At 41.8% G+C, this 19641-nt stretch overlaps 1 protein-coding gene and 1 pseudogene across 16 annotated transcripts in view; both read right to left on the bottom strand.

Annotated features, from left to right (window-relative positions):
• RYR3 (ryanodine receptor 3) overlaps positions 1-19641 on the bottom strand; it is a 572638-nt gene that overhangs the window by 162564 nt on the left and 390433 nt on the right. For all 16 annotated transcript variants that reach the window (XR_013521058.1, XM_054240576.2, XM_054240580.2 and 13 more), the window contains 4 exons: positions 9323-9596; positions 7770-7884; positions 5999-6128; positions 4765-4868 (listed from right to left, as the gene is read on the bottom strand). Coding sequence is in view for 15 of the 16 variants with exons in the window: in XM_054240576.2 (XP_054096551.1) it covers positions 4765-4868; positions 5999-6128; positions 7770-7884; positions 9323-9596 (623 nt within the window). In the remaining variant the exon portion in view is untranslated. The remainder of the gene's footprint in view (positions 1-4764; positions 4869-5998; positions 6129-7769; positions 7885-9322; positions 9597-19641) is intronic.
• On the bottom strand, positions 11264-18932 carry LOC144577524 (complement component 1 Q subcomponent-binding protein, mitochondrial pseudogene; annotated as a pseudogene).

Here is a 19641-nt window from a genome sequence, read left to right as displayed (position 1 = left end):
TAAAAATAAATCTTACACATACATAAGAAACAAAAAAAGAATGGCTCACGTTTGTTTTTGAGATAGCTGTGAGGCCTGTAAAATTCTAAGAACTGAAAGGCTTCCGTGTCCCTAGAGGCTAGAAAAAGCCTCCAATTCATTTTTGTTTCCAAGTAATTAACAAGTTTGAGTAACATTGTTATGTAGGAACACACCATGTACTGTCAGTTCCAGGTTGTTCCAGTTCTGGCAGGAGGGAGCTGCCATGGAAAACTAAGCCTAGCTTGTGTACATCTGGGGAAATAACAGTGCAGAAAAGGAAGGGACCATGGGGGCCTGTCCATGTTCATTTGGCCATGGTATTGCAAGGCCAAAATATTCAGTCACTGATTGACCCAGAGTGGACCCTTGCATAATCAGGGATCTCTACTCTCATTCTGCATCCACGATAGCTGTCCAAAGTCAAAAGCCAAGATGTTAAGGTTGGGATGGCCAGAAAAAGAGCTCCCTATCCATTAAGGACTGGGATTGGTGGTGTTCTGTTTGATTCCAGGTTACCAAACACTTCTCACGAGATCTCTATGTTAGGATCTTATAGAGAGTTTTAGACTCTGTTTTTCTTTTCAGCAGCTGTCAGACAAAAATTCTGGCAAATGGACCTTTGTTTAAAATGCAGTTGCTGTTCTAATTTCACCTTTGATATTTTATGTATACACAGAGAAGAGGAGAATCCACTGTGCTCCAAAATCCTCAAAGTCAGGGATGGTGTTTTAAGGAATTTTTTAGCCCCCAGGGCCTAGCACATAGTGGTGTTCAATAAACGTTCAATGAATCACTTATTTGTTGATGTCAAATACTCTATTTTGCAAGTACAATAAAAATAAGGCAAAACTCAGCAAGAATCTATCACCACACTTTTTCCTTCTTAAGCCAGTAAAGGTAATATTCTGTTTAGAGTTCAGGTTTGATTTTGTCTTTAGAATGTCAGGGAAGCATCAATAAGGACCAGAATTGGGCAGAGTTTTAAAGGATGCAGGCGCAGAACTTTTCACAGGCTGTTATAATTTCCCATGAGAGAGAGAGAGAGAGAGAGAGAGAGAGAGAGAGAGAGAGAGAGAGAGAGAGAGAGAGGTGGGGGGGGTGCGTTGGGGAAGAGAGAGAGAATGTATGTGTGTTGGGGAGGGGTTATTGTTCAATCCTAATTGCCCTAATTTCTGTCCTGATTTGTAGAAGGGAGAAATTCCAGCACACCAGTCCTTGCTGTTCTTTCCTGTGAACCAAACTTGGGTAATTTCCTGACACTGGGCTGAATAAAGTCTATGGCAGTGTGCTAAGCCACCCCAAATACTTGAAAATGGTGTGGCAAACCTCATCCCCCTTTACAGATTTTCCCAAGTGCCATTTGTCCATCTCCCAACTTGCTAGCCTGCATTCCTCACATCTGACTTCTTCCAATAGAGGCTCCATGTCTTTGTTGAGAAACACTGTTTCAAAAGATGAACTGAGGCTGAGAATAGGATACTGAGTTCAAAACCTTGTGACATTGCCTTGTCAAAGAAGACTCATTCAGCTGCTTTTCACACAAACATCGGTTATCATCACACCACCTAAAACACTAAACTATTTATCGTCATCTAAATGTATGAATAACAGAATTTGGCGGAGGTCCCTCCCACTGGAAGCAGAGACCATGAATAGACAAAGAATTTATGGTGGCTCTCCCACAAGGCACGGATGGGTGGCATGGTGCTTGAGTCTTGGCGTGTGTATGCAGGAGGTAGGTGGTGTCCTTTGCAACACAGGCCTACAGGGCCTGGAGGAGCAACTTCTAACATTTCCCTCTGGTCTGGTCATTTTCACGTACTCCTTTTGCAGCTGGGAGGGCTTATTAAAGTTAAATCTAAGTTATATTTGACTGGGACTTCTTTTAACAGAATTTTAAAAAGCAAGGTTCCTTCATTATGTTCTTGGATTGTTTGATAAGCATTGTATTTGATAAGATCAGTAAATAGATGCTTTCCTTGATTCTTGCTTTTAACTTAATGATTTATAAGGGATCTAATGAAGTCCAGTGGAAATAATGAATCTGATACAATTTAAAAAACGCTTTTACTTAAATTTGTCACCTCAAAATATTGTCATTTTAAAAATATTTCTTTGATATTTCAAGATACTTTAAAGAACAAAATTAAATGACCAATTCAAAGACAAACTCCTCTGTCACGTGCTAAATTGTATTCCCCCAATTTTATATGTGGAAGCCCTAACCCCCAGCACCCCAGAATGTTTCTGTATTTGGAGACAGGAGCTTTAAAGAGGTGATTAAGTTAAACTGAGTTGTTGGGGTTACGTCATTAAAGAGGAGGAAATGTGGACACAGAGAAAGATACCAAGGATATGTGCACACAGAGAAACCACCACGTGAGGACAGCAAAACAGGAAGTGAGGCCTCAGAAGAAACCAAATCTGCCCACACCTTGATCTTGGACTTCTGGCTTCCAGAACTGTGAGAAAATAAATTTCCAATGTTTATGTCACCTGACCTGTGGTACTTTGTTATGGCAGCCCTGGCAAAATTGTATCTTTTCTTACTAGAACGGAAGTTCCTCTTATTAGAAATATGCTGTATCAACACAGGCGCTGCGTCTGTCTGGTTCAAGATAGGCCCTCAGTAATTATCAGTTGAATGCATTTGAAATAGAATTTACTAATTCAAAAATGTCAGTGAATTATTGGTGGGTAATTATCATCTCATCCTAATAGATCAGCCGCGGTTTTGCAGCTTGGCCAACGATTCTCTGCCAAGGCCTGAAACAGCAGAATCTTCGTGAGTGGTAAATGTACGACGTGGTCTTTGTGGCTGCCTCAGCTAGATGATGGCCATCTGCTGCCATCATCATTTAATCAAGACATCCCCTTCTCTCTTCCTTACTCTGTGTTCTTTGACCCACCCCACATTCACTATGTGACAGGAAGAAAAAAATATTTATATTTCTAGTTTTTCCTCTCAGCTTCTCAGACACTACATTTCCTGGGTTTTCTTGTCCTCTTGGCTGCTCCTCCTTCTGTTTTTTTGTTGGCGCCTTTTCCCCAGTGACTCCCTTAAATGCTGGGGGTCCTCAGGGCTCTGGCTTGGCTATGCTTCTCTTCTTGTTCCAGGCCAGCCCCTGGAGTCACCTCATGTGTCCCCTGAGCTTCAGCCACCCTCTGTGTGTTCTACCTGTAGCTCAGAGAGCTCTCCTGAGATTTAGGGCCACGTACTCAACTCCCCACTTGACACTGTTATTTGGGAATCTTAAACTTGACAGAACCCAAAGTCAGCCCATCACCCGCCTCCTCCGATCTGCTCTACTTCCTGCACTCCTGAGAGGAAAACATGGGCTGAACTGATATCTGATTAATGGCTGTGATTTGTCCTCTGACATACAGGTCCCCTGGCTTCAAACACTTCTCACACCCACTGCATCAACATGAATTGAAGCCAGCACAGTCTTGTGCTTTGATTACTGCAGAAACTCTCCTCCTTGCCTCAAGACTTACTCCATTCCAGTCAGTTCTTCCTACTGAAACTGGGATGTGTTTACTGAAATGCAAGTCGTACCATGTTGCCTCTTTGCCTAATACTCTCCAGTGGTTTCCATGCCTCTTGGCTCTCTGGTGACCTCGTGTAATAAAACAGGTAGGAGCACAGCCTCTGGAGCCCAACACTCTTGATGCCTGGCTGTGCCACTGATGAACTGCATGACACTGAGGATGCTACCCAACTTCTTTATGCCTCCACTTCCTTGCCCGTAACTGGCAGGCTACAATGAAAGATCTCAGGGTCACATGAGTTCTTCTATGGGAAGCATTCAGCATAAAGCCTGGCATAGTGTATGAGGGTGAATGTCTCTTGCTAATAGAAACGGTAGCATGAAGTTCAATTCCTTACTGCTTCTGCCACATTTCTCACCACATCCCCCAGGCACTCTGTGCTTCAGTCATACCCAATCTCCTACTCCCCAGCACGCCATGCTCTCGTCTCGGAGACGCAAACTTCGCTGGCATGCATCCTCAACAATGTGGCTGCTCTGCGTCTGCTCATCCCTAAGGTCAGGACTGTTTGAGTGACCGTCCCCATCCCCTAGTCAGGGTCAGGGCTCCTTTCCGCGTGTTCCCAAACCCACTACACAGCAATGACCTTTAACTTGTCTTTGACTTGTCCGTGTTCCCCCTCTCCACCCCTGCGGGTTGCTCTTCTTCACACTCAGAAAGTCACACTGTGAATCCTGTCAGCCCTCTGGTCAAGGACATCATTGGAAGAAAAAGCTGGGGAAAAGATGCAGTGAGGCCTTCCCAACCATCGCCACCACCAGGAGCTTCATTCACACTCCCTGCGGAGGACAGCTCAGTTTGTCTCAGCTGTACGTGGAAAGGACACCAATTATACAACATTCTGCCATGTCTCTTCCTTATATAGGTAAATTTATAAGTTACACAGAACTTTATTAGGAACCACAGGTATCTGATAATGTTCCATGTAGACCAATGAGGCTGGGTTTCCACATACAAAGAACACAAATGTTCACATATCCATGTCCCTGAAGTTGGCTACCTCTGCTCACAGGAGATCCCTTGGTCATAAACATTGTGCTGCTACCAGTTTCTCACTCTTCCACACTCTCCCTACAAGCCCACCAAGACGATGATACGGTGACAGAGACTCAATCTGTGGTCTGCTTATCCTTAGCTTAGCTGCACTGCAGGCGGAAGAGAACAACACACTGCCTCCCCAAGGGCAGTTACCTTCTCGAGGTCTGGTTCCTCTAAGCCCAGCGCTAACTCGTTGTTGTCCATCACGGAGGACGCTGCCACATCCAGTGGGGTGGATCCCCTCATCGATGGGGAGGCTGAGGGAGGAGCGGAGAATTAGCAAGAAAGGGACAGAGGAAGCCACTCAATGCTGAGCTGACATTGCAGTGCACATAAGTGGACAGGAGAGGGCAGCAAACACATTGAAACCGGTTTACCCGACCCTTCTCCAACGGGACAATCTGCCTAGGAACAGTTCTATTAGCTATCCTTCCTCCCCACATTCATTACCATGAATACGAATTAATAGATAAGCAGTTTATATTAGCAGCCGGGACCATGTATTTCCTAAGGTTTTTCTAACACAAAACTTCTGGAGGCCCCATATCAGATGCCACTTGACCAATTAAGCCCAATGGAACTTGGATATTTCTGGGTCCACCACCTAGAGTTTAAAAACAGCATCAAACGGGATTAGCTCATATAGTTTCACCAGGTCACCAATGTTGTTTTTGACTTGTTTGGTTCTCAGGCTAGAATCAAGAAAAACTTCAGGCGGCAATTTACAAAAACGTCAGTAGCCTGAGGTTGCATCTGATAAATAAAAACCCCTGAAATTTCAGTTTTCAAGTGCAAGTATTTGTGTATTCCACAAATTCATTTCATTTATATCCAGAACAGTGAGTAAAGCATATGAATTGACTTGCTTTTCTAGTAGTGGTGATGGATTTACATGTTTATCCACAATTGCTCTTGGCCAGTCTGCCTCCCTGCTAAGGAAAGCATTTGCGGGGAGGTTGATGGACAGGCATGCAGCCTGCAGCCAGCCTGCCAAGACAAGATGTGATCCATGACCTTCGTCTTATCAGCACTGCTCCCTGGTCAGTTGAGTGGGCTGGGAAGAGCTGTGCACCCAGACTGTATCTGCAATCCCAGGGGCATTTTGTAAACCACAGGCCACTGGTCCGAAGACAGAGGAGGTAAAACTGTATGACTATGCCAGCACTAATCTGTCACCAACGTTAGCTGGTAGCAACATCTCTACTTATGTTGGTGAACGTTGTTGTGGCATTGGTATTCCAGTTGTTTTAGATCAGGCAGGGTCCCTTCTAGTATTTACAAATGTCACAGGATGCATGTGGCTTCTTTCCCTGTATTTCCTCAGTGGTCAAAAGAGGGAGTGTAACCTTTGAGTTTGAATGTGGAAGTTACAACAAGACTCACGCACCTAGGCCAACACTGCTGTTCTCCAGAAGATAACTCAGATGCTCAAACATGGCCTTCTGATTCTGCCGGCTAATTCGACAGAAATAGCAAAGGAAACGGCAGCAGCTAGCAACCATCTTTGGAAATGCAATCTGTAGGGAGAAGTAGAAAGTGTCAAAGAAAAGTATCTATCATAAGGCCTTTCTGAAAACTCTGACCTCAGAGTCTTAACTGGGTAAAGTCTTATAAGCTGTGAACACTTGGAAAAATGAACATTCTCCTTCCATTTTTTTTCTAAGACTTATTCATAGGAGAGACAGAGAGAGTGGACATCTAAGAAGAGTCTCCCAAAAATACTGAATGATGGTTATAGTTCCTGAAATATCTTTCCTCCAAGAGAAACAGATGTCAAACAAGAATCCCAATCATCCTTGGAAGTCATGTGAAATTGCATGACCTTGTACCAGGCTATTGTTTCCAACTAGGAAGGAAGTGGACAGAATTCTGATGGGAAATGAGAGAGAGAGAGAGAGAGAGAGAGAGAGAGAGAGAGAGAGAGAGAGAGAGAGAGAGAATGAATGAATCACAGACAAATAAGGCCCACCAGTATATCAAAGCCCAAGTGCCCTGGGTCAAGGCCAGCCTCTACAGTTAGGCAAGCCTGAAAGGCATCACTCTTTGTCTTCCGTGGTTATTTTGTCACTCCTATGGGATTCCACAGCACTTGTAATTTGATTCACGCAGTTTAGCATAAAGATGCCAACTTACACTACTGTTGATTGTGCTTGGTTTTTCTGCTTAACAAAGTAATCAGCATCTCTAGGTTGGGCCAAATCATATTTTTGATCCTACAATGCTCAATAAATGGTGCCAGTGTTAGCCTTGCTCAGGATCCTGAGACAACCCTGATTTCCTCCTTTAATATCATGGAGGCTGTGCTAAAATATAAGGTTCAGAAACTTACAGTCTATCTGCTTGCTGAGGCATCCAGACATGTGCTTAGGGATCTTCTAGAGAGATTTCACTTTCCCAAGAGATCAGAAGGAAGCCCGTAAGGAATGTGACCTTGGCTTCTATTCCTTCTTGACACTCCCTCCATTCCCCAGTAGCACTGATGAAACTGCACTGGAAATCATCCATTCCTAGGACGCTGGCACTCTGGAATTTCCAATATTTGAAGCCATACGCTATCTACTGCCTTCAGAAGCAGTAGGACCCCTCCATGAGGAGGACTCCAGCCTAGCTGGATAAAAAAACCTCTAGTTGTGTCCTATCCCCACTTCTTTCCCCTTACCAACAAGAGATCCCCCTGATGCGGGTTCCTTATGGGGAAGCTGGCAAGGAAACCTGGCTTCTCCAGGAGCCTGGTTGACAGAGGAAACACAAATACTTCTGGAGGAACACAGCCAGGATCACTATTGAGATCCTATTCTCATTTAGAACAGCCTTCTCCTGCCTCAGCATAAGGCACATCAGGCTCCTAAGTGGAACTCAGAGTTATTCCATCTTGGAAAGAGCAGGGCTGCAGAAGACGGGAAATAAACTTAGCAAATGAATAGCCCAGTGGGATTAATGAAGAAAGCCTTTAAGCTTCAAGAGCTCTTACACAATGGGCTTTCATCCAGCAGCTTTATCCCATTGCTTGGCTCCTTCCTGGCACTGGGCATGTCCCTTCCTCTCCCTGGAAGAGTAACTGAGGCAAGGGATGTCAGCCATGTGACTCTGAACAAGTGACCTCACATGCTCCTGCTCCAAAGCGGGGAGTTCTGGTAAGGTTCTCCCTATAGCATTACCTGAGATTTCTCTGTACCCAACACGTTCACCATCACCTCCATCACCGTCTCGTGCATGCCCAGGACTCTCATGAGGTTGGGATGCTGGTAAAACACCTTGTTGTTCATTATGTCTCTAGGATAAGGATCAGAGAGAGTCTTCAGCACTTGCTTATATCTATGCTATGAAAATTCAGGGATGAGAACATACAAACACATGGGGGTGAAGTAATATGAAAGTGACAGGCTTAAAAGATAATAAGAGAGCACTAGGCCAGTTGGAATATATGCGGAGGGTCATTTTAGCTGACAAAAATATTCTGTGCTCCTCTATTTCTATGTACTTGCTTTTTCTCTTTGAAACATTTCTTTCTAATGACCAATTAAACATCCCTTGTTTTATTTTTTTCTTGTAATCATTTTAGATACGAATGAAGCTTTTGGATGATAGTCTTTAGAAACTCAAGACTATCTCTAACTCACGACATTAACATGCAAGAACAATTAAATCTTTAAGTCATTTAATGTAAATTCACAGAGTAAAGCTGCATGCAAATCAAAATACAGAAACAGCCCAGTAACTGTCTGTGTCCCCCTTGCTTGGTGGTTACTTTCTGGCTGCCCATTCCCTTTCTCTTCAGGGTTTCGGGAAACACCACCTGCAACTGCCATGCTACGTCTCTACAGCTTTTGCTACGTCCACTACGAAGCCTGGGGGAGAGAGTCATTCTCTACCTGTACTCTCTTCCTATAAAAGCCTCTTCATTTATATAAGTTTCTCTTTAGAAATGAGTTTGACGAATGCATGCCTTTCCCTGCAAGGATCCTGAACTTCCCTTTCCTGCACCTTGGTGATGCTCCTTTGGTTTGCTGGCTCAAGGGTGGTAGGATGGAATTGCTGGCTCAAGGTAGGTAGGAGGGTGCCTGTAGGTCTAGCTCTCAATTCTAATAAAGTAAAACTGTAGGCTGGTCAGTGAATCTTTTTGGGCCTTGATATTCTCATCTGCAAAACAGAAGTGCTACACTGCATAATGAAAGGAAATCCTTTTGATGTCTAAAATGCTCTGAATTTTTTGACTACATGGTTTCTATGGGAGAGCCATGAGCTACCGTTATGGGGAAAGGTATCTCAACGAACTAACAAAAATGCCTCTAGGTTAGTCCTGAGAGAAGGGAGAGATCGGGGGCAATTTTTGGGAGGGAAGTGTTGGAAGATATCTAGTCAAAAGCGCAAGTGCTCACATCATTTCTGTCTTGGGTTGAACATACTATCTCTTCCTCCAAATGTTTTCATGGCCTCCCTGGGATTATTTTCCAAAGACTAAAACCAAATAACTCCTTTCCCCCAGATTCCTCCATATCTCTTTTAGCAATGCCTTCCTGTGAGTAGTTGGGTCTCTTAGGTTACAAAGGGGAGGTATTGGCAAGGATATGACCTCATGAGAAGTGAAACTGAAATCAGGTCACACAAAGATTTAATATGATTTGATTCCAGAACATCCATTTATCAAGGCAAATCAGTTTTCCCACTTAAAGTCTCTAGAGAGAATGGCATGTAACTGAGAGTCACCTACCCCAGCCCATTGATCATGAGCAACTCCTCTTCCTTGCCCATCCTGACACTCAGGAGGGAGCGGATTTGGCCCAGGGCAGCCAGCAGGTTGATGGTGTCGCTTACAGAGGCATGGCTGATGGTGTAGGTCTTCCGCAGTGCCTGCAGCAGCTCCCCAATGCTGTCGTACTGCCTCCGGAGGAGGTTGAACATCATTCGGACCAGCTCTGCATCCTGGATCTGGTCCTCCTGGGCCCAACAGATCATCGTCTGTGAGATGAGTTCCTTCAATGTTGCTGGAAGAACAAAAGGAGGGACCAGGTCTGTGACTGTCATGGCTCAGGGAGAGCTGGGTGTTTCAGCCACTTCATGCAAACATAAGCTACATTGTTGGTTGAAGTTAAAAAATTATTATTATAGGCAATGTGTAGAGGCTCATGCCTATAATCCTAGCAATTTGGGATACTGAGACTGAAGGATTGTTTGAGACCAGCCTGGGCAACTTTGGAGACCCTGTCGCTACAAAAAAAAAAAATAAATAAATAAATAGCCGGGTGTGGTTGCACACGCCTGTAGTCAACTACTTGGGAGGCTGAGGTGGGAGGGCTGCTTGAGCCTTGGAGGTTGAGGGTGAAGTAAGCCATGACTGCACCAGTGCACTGCAGCCTGGGCAACAGAGTGGGATTCTATCTCAAACATACATTTGTATTTTAAGGGTGGGGTATGACATGCACAGAAGTAGAATACGCCATCAAAAGACAAACCGTCTATATAACAATGAAAGAATTATGAGTTGAGGGTGCTAAATATTCTATTTCAATTAAATAATATTTGCATTCATGCTGGGATGAGAGAACAGATCTAAAGGATTTACAATGGGACATCTGACCATCAGCTGAACAGACTTTTTTTGTACTGGATCTTTGGCAAGGGTTAGCTGACACTGTGCCTTAATAAGCATCTTTCATAAGCATCGACAGATAAAAACCACAATGACTTTGAATTCAGAATTTATTAGGGCTTAACTGGTTTTACAGAAATTTTACTGTCTATACAAGTAAAAGAAAGATCACTGAACTGGGACTCAAAGCAGCTGTGGAACCTTCAGAGGTTATACTAAAAAGGCTCTGAAAATTGTGATTGGCACTGGTGTAGGAGGTAAATGAGGAAGGGGACCTGTTGGAATGGCTGGGAAGGCAATGCTCACCCCTTCCCATGCCATCCACACTTCCAGAAGATGACATGCTACTCTTAAATCACAAATGAATCCTACTCTGGCACTGCATATCACAGTCCTACCAGGTATGCATGGCAGGAAGATCCTTAATTCAGGCCAGGCAGAGCCAAGGGGACAATGAAGGTCACTCAGTAAGTCAGTGAAAGAATCGGGAGTAAACAGACCAGTGCTTCTGGTAGCCTGTGCCATCTCTAATAGTCAAGGTTTCTACTCTATATCACTCTAGATGGCAGATGTCTGCTCTATATACAGTCTTGGTGCATCATAAGGATATAAAAATAGAACTCAGTTACCAAGCTCTAAAAGAGACCTAGATGTAAAGGATTAATTTAACTTACTGCTGTGTCTATCAACCCTGTGGGTGTGTTAGGTTCAGATGGGAGACATAAACGAAAAACCTTAAAAAGGGACACCCAAGTCAGAGAGAAGCAGAGTTAAAGGACGTTCTTAAGAAATCTCACTAGGCAGGGACTAACACTCTAATGCCTGTTAGGTTAGATAATATCTGTATCCTCTGGGGGCAAAGTCATTTATGGGCTATGCTGGGCTCCTTGTCGAAACCCTGCTTCCTCAGAGTCCAAATATAAAAGTTCCTGCATCTTCTAGTTAATGCACACATATATATTTTGGAGGAGAAAACCCAATTTCATTGTCTATCATATTATTTTAAAAATCTAGTAATAATATATTTGCACAGACCAAATGAATAGTAAATGAGAGCACAAAAGAAGTAATTTAAATTTGCTGTTTTTTCTCATGATATTAGAATGATAGTGCCTGGCTTCACAGCAGGATTTTTCACTGGCCAAAGCCTGCCATAAAACTAAGGCTTTCAGTGTCTGTCTAGTTGCTGGCTCTTTGCAAAACTTTTGAGATCTTCAAGAAAAGTAACGTCCTCCTGGTGCTGCAAAACTGTGCTGAGCGCCATCAACCCATGCACAAAAGCGACGTTCACCCCTTGGTCCTCCAGGAAATAATACAAAGCCTAGTCTGGGGACTTTGTGTTGAGTGTGTACTAGTGTCTTTCCATCCAGACTTGCCATTGGACTGACAGCTAACCTTCCTGATGGAGAAAATGTTACTCTCCACCTGCTCTTCTTGTCCCAACTCATCCTCTGATGGCGATGATTCAGTACCAGGGCCTTCTTGCCACCATTCTTCATAACTATGAAATTGGGAGTTGATGTCAATTCAGAATCCCATTCTTCAATGTTCTGCCCTTGTGAAGGCTCCTCCTCACCATCAGATGTGGGTGGGGTGCTGTTGTTAATAGTGAAAGCGACAGTGATCTTTCCCCTGGCAACTTGCCACACTAATTTAGCTTCGGTTCCATTTAAATTCTAGCTCCCACCTTCCAGACCTCCTAGGGAGGGAATGTCTCTTAGGCTTCTGGATTTTTCTTTCCTCCTTAATTTCATCACTCAGAAATTCAATAGAAGCTTTGTTTCCTTTGGTGTGCAGTGCGCAGCTGCTGTAGTCACGGGCACAGGGCCTAGGAGGCTACAGGAGGCCAAGCTGCCGTGCAGACCCCACACACTTGCATGCCGAGCAGTGCAAAGGGCCAGACGCAGGACCCAGGTGCTGCTGGCATGGTGGGGGAGCCATAGTAGTGCGCAGGCCAGCAACTGCGGAGCCCAGGGCACTGGGCATGCAGCACAGCAGAGGCACCATCACAGAGGCAACCACAAATATGTATGGACGCACTCCTAGTTATTATTTGTGTAGTAAGAACAAAAGCAAGACAGAAACATAGACTCTTGAGCCCAACCTAAGTTTTTCTAGTCCTGTCAGTACAATTTCCTCTAATACCTGTACCTTGGCTTGAAAGAATTATAGTTCTCACCAGCAACAAAAAAAATTCTCTGCAGATTTAATACATGTTATCCCAGCCCCTGCTACACTTGAAAAGCAATAATCAGATCAGGTGGAATTACTAATCTGCTCAAGGACCATCTTCTTTTCAACAGAGAATTTTACAGAATCATAATAAAACCAAGTAAATGTTAGTTTCCCTTAATCTGGCTTTCAGATGAATTCAGGATTTGGTAAGCTTTTAGCCTCACACCGATTCAAAAATCTAAATCAACATTTGTGGCCTAGAGAAGAGAGTATGTATGTAAAGCAAAACACCTCACTGAGAGCAAATAGAAAAGGAAAGAGCCTTTCAGCCTCAAAGCATGGAGCAGCAAATACCTTCCAATACCATCTTTGTCCAGGCAAGCCTTCAAGGCAAGTGTCAGAGAATGGGATAAATATTTCCATATGACCAAGCTAAAGTGCACTTACACAAACAAAAAAAAAGTAGCCACCAAGTCCTGCCAGAAAAGGCAGCAAGACTTACTGCTGCATTGCTGACAGGTAGAGGGAATTCCACAGAAGGTCTGACATTTGAAGCCCTGTGTACTGGACACTGTTTCAAATGTGAGACCACGGTGTAGCAGATGAAAGAAACAATAACTATTAAAAGAAATGAAATTCAGGGGGAGAGGGGAAGAAGGGGACATTTTCAGGAGCCATGAAAAACACAGCATACTTTGTGATATGACATATACTACAGACTCAGGGCCTACCAAGCAAACCCAGGCAGAATCAATGAACTTCTCAAGGTCTAAACACTTTTGGGACTGAGAAAATGGAGTTTTATACCCCTAGCAGCAAATGCTACTGAAAATTCTTCAGATTTTAATTAATGTCCATGCATTAGTTTCCAAAATGTACCAAAGTCAAGAAGTTAAAAAGAATACATTTTTTAGACTATGTTAGGCTCTCCATATACCTCTACACCTGATGATTAAACTAATTAATGCATACAACCATGTGCGGCACATACTGTAGGTTTAATAGCGGTGAACTATCACTGCTATCTATACCAATAGCTATACAAATGTGATATGCAGAGCCCTGAGGGCCCAAGACCCTTGAGATACTCTTCAAGGCCAAATGTGTTTTCATGAACATTGCAAGATATTGTTTGCCTTTTTCATTGCATTGATAATTACACTGATGGTACAAAAGCAATGGTGGGTAAAACTGCATGTGCCTTAGCCACAAATCGAGTCAGCAGCACCCAACTATATCTTTATCACCACACTTCCAGAAAAATGCCCAGTTTCACATGAGGATATCCTGAAAGCAGCAGTAAAAGTTATTAATTCTATTAATATAAACTCCTGAGTGTACATCTTTAAAATATCCTGTGTGACAGAATGGTACACAGAAAGAAAAGAAGAAAAGCACTTCTGCTGTGTTTCAAAGTTCAGTGGTTTTTCTGGAGGAAAAGCACTTGTATGATGGAATTTTGAGCTAAACTAGCTGCTTATTTCAAGGAATGCCATTTTTAAGTCAAGAAGGACACACTATGGTTAACTTGATAACTGGACTTAAAATGAAAAAAAGTAAGCCTTTCACTTCAAATGACAGTATTTATTGCCAATAATGAAATTTGAGCTTTCAAGTGAAAATTAGAATTTTGAAAAATGTTTATCTGCCACTGGGAGCTCAATAGTTTCCCAATACTTAAAGGTTTTTCTGATTAAGCTGTCAATGTTAAAAAATGTGATTTAAAAGTATTTTATAGTGAAATGTGTCAACATTTGGAAATTCTGATTACTCAGTGAATCATAGTCTCCCAATGATCAATGAATGACATTACAAAAACATTCATAGGTAAAAAATCTATTCAATGTGCAAGATAGGCCAACGAATTTTTATGTAATGAAGTATAAACATCTATTTAATATGGTTTCAGATTCCAGATGCCAACTAACTTTTCAGAAACTACTACTCGTTAAGACATAGTATTAGATATTTATATATTCAGAGAAGAATACCCATAATTATTGGAAAAGGCTGTGAAAAATACTACTCTCCTTCGAATTATATATTTATTTAAGGCCATTTTTCTTCCTATTCTTTAACCAGATACAAACATCCAGCTGCCTTCAATTAAGTCAGACATTAAAGAGATTTATAATCATGCAAAGAAATGTCATATTATTTTTGTTTTGAAAAATTTGTTTTTCCTAAAAGTATTTTTATGTAACATGTATAAGGTTTTTATTGTGTTTAAATAAATTAATAAATATTTAAACATCTGTCAATTTTAATTTTTAATTTGGTAAACATTGATAGATATAACCCACACAAAATAAAGCTTTTGGGGTCCTCAGTAATTTCCAACAGTGTAAAGGGGTTCCAAGACCAAAGGGTTTGAGAACCAGTGATTTATATAAAAGGGCCTATTCCAAAGTGAGGCTATAATTGGAAACCAAAGCTTTCCCTCCAGCTAAGATGAACCATGTTCTATTCGGCTGCATGATTCTGATCAAGTAGCTGAGACCCGAACCTCGAAAGCTACAGCTTAGGAAGCTTTCCATGTTTACTTCTGGATGGGAGGGGGTATGTGTGAGATTAAATGTGAGTATCTCATGTAAGAAGAGTGTCTCATATAAGAAAAGTAAGACACCTCACATTGAGAAATAAAGTGAGGATTAAAGAATCATTATTTTGAAAATTGAATCCTGGCAGTCAAGGACCCCGGCCATTATCAAGCATTTGTCACCAAAGGGCTCCCTGATAGCCTGAAGGGCTCCTAAGGCTTTCTTCCTCCTTAATTTGGGCTTAAGAAGTCACCTTCTAAGCAAGGAGGGAGTCACACTTATATTAAGCTGAGGCTGCATGTCCTTCTTTAGCCTGTTCTGCACATGCACAGAGGAAGGTGGGCTGCAGGCTGGAGGGGGAGGCACTTAACTCTTTGTCCCCAACATTAGCTGATCCTTCAGCAATGACTTTGCTCTTACTAATACTGGAAGCTAGAGCTGTAAACTACAGAAGGCTTTGCCCTGAGGTTGACATGTGTCGAGGACTCAGGACATATCTAATTCACAGGTTTCTGCCTGTCTTCATCTGAGCAGCTGAGTTAATTCCAGTTGTGACACTCCTAAGTTAGCTATTAATTGAACAGCATTTTCTGGTTATCTGTTTCATGCTCCAGGTTAAGTACTCCCTGAGAAACTATTTCAAGACACAATTACTATCCACAACAGCCTAGTTGGGGAAGCTGAGTAACATATGTGAATCATTTAATAAAAAAGTATAGAACAGTGGGTAAAACTGTGTTGTCTAGTACAATTAGGAAATACAATTCCTAAGAAGGCATAACTCCTACAGTGACACATACATTCAAAAGAAACAAGAGAAGAGAAATATTAAGATCTCTTTTCTTCCAATGGCTTTTTTATCTGAAGTTTTTTATGTTTCTAGCATAAGTCTCCATTAGATGGAGACTAAAGAAGCAGGGAAGATAAAGCTCTATCAGAAAGTTAAAAGAGGGGCCTTCCGAGTGATATCAGAAACGATCTGATAAAAAAATTATGCTTTGTTATGACTATTTTAGAATGCCATGTTCCTTAGGGAGATGATTCATACATGTAGTACCTGTATGTGTGTGTGTGTGTGTGTGTGTGTGTGTGTGTGTGTGTGTAGTATCCATGGGGGAATGCGGACAGTTTTGGTAGGATTTTCAAACAGCAAAGGGACTTATTTCTCATTAATATATTTGAATCTCTTTCATAAACAGAGAGCAATAGAGACATTAAGAAGAGTTACAACTCAATACTGATTTTATTTCTGTTGCTTTTCTGAGTTCATCTTTGGAAATGCTACCATTTAATGACTACAAAACATTTCAGTATTTGTAGAAAACATGACTCTCTAAGTGGGACAGCCATCAGAAGCAAGGTGATGTTGAGGCAAAGGGGTTAAGTCTACCATTTGCCACAATGCATAGCCCATCTTACTCTTACACACACACACACACACACACACACGCATGTGCACACCACTTTACCCCACTCAGAGCCACCACGCATAATTAGGAAACCTTAGCAGACCTTGTTGCAGCTCTAGGAATTTTATGCACTGACTTAGCAGAATTTCAAGAAGCCCTTGTCAAGTGCACTTGATGGTTCAGTTCATGGGATTATAAGATAGCGTTTTTTCCAAAAATGAAAAAGAAAGAAAAATATGTAGCTAAGCACATGTTTTCTGATGAGAAATAAAGCAAATCCTCTTGAACAGAATGTCTTAGGGAAGCTAGTCATGTACAGATGGCTTCCTTGATAATTATAAATGGCTTCATTTATGAGATTATTATTAACATTCTAATTCACTTCACTTTTGCAATTGGTGTAATTAGGGGTAGTCACATTAAGGCAATGGTATCAAATATATAGTCTAAAAGCTGCATTTTAAATCGCTGTTCAGGCAAACTCAGAATGGAAATATTTCTAAGGCACTATAAGGTTTAGGGAGACTTGATGCCTGAGGGATGTTTCAAAAAGAAAAAACAAAACTACTCATTACCTAACTTTTGGACTATTCAGACATCTCATATGATAACAAAGCATCAGTGTCTTTAAATTTGAGCTGGCCTTAGTACTCTGTTTGGAGTCCAGGTATCACTCACTGTTGTTTATTCTCTTCCACTTGTCATTTTGTATATTTCTCCTCTGACTTTAGAGCCCAAGCCCACCATGTGTGAACCTTATGAGAAATTCTCTACAGATTAGTTGGTGTAACTCCTTTTTAAATAATAAAATTACCAGCTTTGCAATGCCAACTACCATAAAGAAAAGGTCACTTATTTTCATGGAAAGATCACTGATTTTCATGGTGCAGGTTAAAAATTTTAGGCTGCAGTGGTCTGGAAAGAATCTTTTACTTCCTCCCCCAAATTTAGATCATAATCCAAGTGGCCGTCATGCAATGGAGTACATTATTATCGAAGAGTAGAGACAAAGCGCTGGCAAAGCAAATCCCCGCAGCTCACAGGTCTCAAACTTATGCTGGCTTATTTTTGTGAGTGCTCTTAAATCTGGGTCAGTTTGGAAGGAAAAGTCATCTAATCTTTGAGTAGACGGAGCAAACAAAATTAAACCATACTTAGGTTACACTTAGAAAGCAATTTATAATGCTCACATTACAATGGGAAAAGAAAAATAATTATGTGCATTTAAATGATGTACACTTATTTTTAAATTGTAAGTGATTGAAAAGTCAGCTTCTGGTATGCTGCAAATGCTCTGGAGGCAGGAACAGGTGGTAGATCATTTCCAAGTATAAAGAACAAGTGTATTTTGACCTTTGCTTTCCTTCTCCATGCAGTGGGCTAAATAATGTCCCTCCACCTCCCCCAACTGTCCATGTCCTAATTACCAGAACCTATGAATATGTTACCTCACAGAAGAGACTTTTCAGATGTGATCAAGTTAAACATTTTGAGATGGGGAGATTATTCAGGGCTCAATGTCATCATAGGAGTCCTTCTAAGAGGGAAGCAGGAAAATTAGTCAGAGAAGGACAGATGACGACAGAAGCAGAGGTCCTGAGTAATGCTATCACAGACGGTGCTGGGGCCATACACTAGAAAGAATGAAAAATGAAGGAGGCCTCTAGAAGCTGGGGAAGGCATGAGATGTATATTCTCCCCTAAAGGGTAGAGAAGAAATGCAGCCCTACTAGCCTATTGTAGACTTGTGACCTCCAGAACTATAACACAATAAACTCGTGTCATTTGCAGTACCATTAAGTTTGGGATAATTTGTTATAGCAGCAATAGAAAACTAATCAGTCCAGCTGTTAGAAAGTCTTGGGTTGAGAATGGTTAACTCTTTTCTGAAGCTGTAAATCAGACTGGAGAGTCTCTGTTAGAAAGCCACAACAAATGTGCACACAGAAACTGAGACCTGAGAGAGATACAGTCTTCTATGTTTTTGTTGGGGTGACTAGAGTCAATTGCAGGACCATTGATATAACAGGTCTGGCTCAATCTGGCTAGAGCTCTCTTGTGAATAAACAGAGAAAGCACCTACTGAAGAGCTGTTGTGGACCATTAGATAACGTGTGTAGATTACAGACAGCATAGTCTTCAGGTTCTAGAACACAGATTTTGTTTTTGCCCTGTTATCTCTCTGAAAATCATGAGCTAGAATGGCTGCATCTCAACAATAACCCCTGAATAAATTAAAGATGCTGAAAATGAACCACCATGGATAATGGGTATTACTGACCACATACACAGCACTCCTCTCTTCTTCCTTCTTAACAGAACCCTAATTTTACACAGGTTTCTGCCTCTCTAACTTATAGCCTATGCTCCTTAGGAATGTAAAATGACCCAAACCTATTTCAAAAATGGACCCTGTTGACTTAAGTCAACCAGCATGTTCAATTTTCTAGGTCACATTCTGGTACATGGGTTAGCCTGTGACCAAGTTTTTCCGATCAACAGTGAGCTCGGAATCCTTGCTTGTAATACCAGGGCAAGATAAACTTTCTCACATTTCTCTTTGACACTGTAGTCCATGGATATGAGGCCCAGAACTGCAGCCACCATCTTACTGCCAGCCCGAAAGCAAAGCTGGAACAAAGAGCAAGATGCCCGTCTGGGGTGTGAGCAGAGCCACTGGATAAATTCAGCCCTTGGCTGGCTCCATGGCTAAACTCACAGTAATGGCTATTCTACTGAGTTGAGCTTCCCGTTGCTTGTTTGCTGAAAGCATTTGAAAAGATAAATGTGGAGATGAAGTTCTTATAAGCTATGCTTTGTGTGCTCATTTCAGAAGCTGAGGTATACAAACTTCCAAGCACCAGGACATCAAGCTGAACACTATTTTATTTAATCCTTATATTCCCTAGCCCCCATCCCCCAGGATGGGAGCTAGTATTCTTGTTTTTCATACAGAGGAGCTGCAACATATAGAAGTTAAGAAACTTGCCTAATATTACAATCAATTAGTGAATGTAAGGGCTAGGATTCAAACTCATGCTGCGGGAATCTAAGCACATCTACTTGACCATCTTACAGCTGCTTACTTTTAATAGGTCCATAAAACTCAGAAAAACAGTTATCTTTGTCAATGCTTTAAATGTACATTGTATGGTCTAGATGATGTTCTCTTAATAAACCATAACATTGATTCTGAAATAAAATCCCCCAAATCATAAAGATTTAGTTCTTTTTCAGACTCTCAGCTGGGCACATTACTCATTTTCCCAGAGCCTTCATTTTTTCACCAATAAAATGAAATTAGCAATATAAAATT

The sequence above is a fragment of the Callithrix jacchus genome, chromosome 8 (assembly GCF_049354715.1).
Source record: "Callithrix jacchus isolate 240 chromosome 8, calJac240_pri, whole genome shotgun sequence".
Taxonomy (NCBI): Eukaryota; Metazoa; Chordata; class Mammalia; order Primates; family Cebidae; genus Callithrix; species Callithrix jacchus.
Note: the sequence above shows the minus strand (reverse complement) of the source record. Positions and strands in the feature narration are given on the sequence as shown.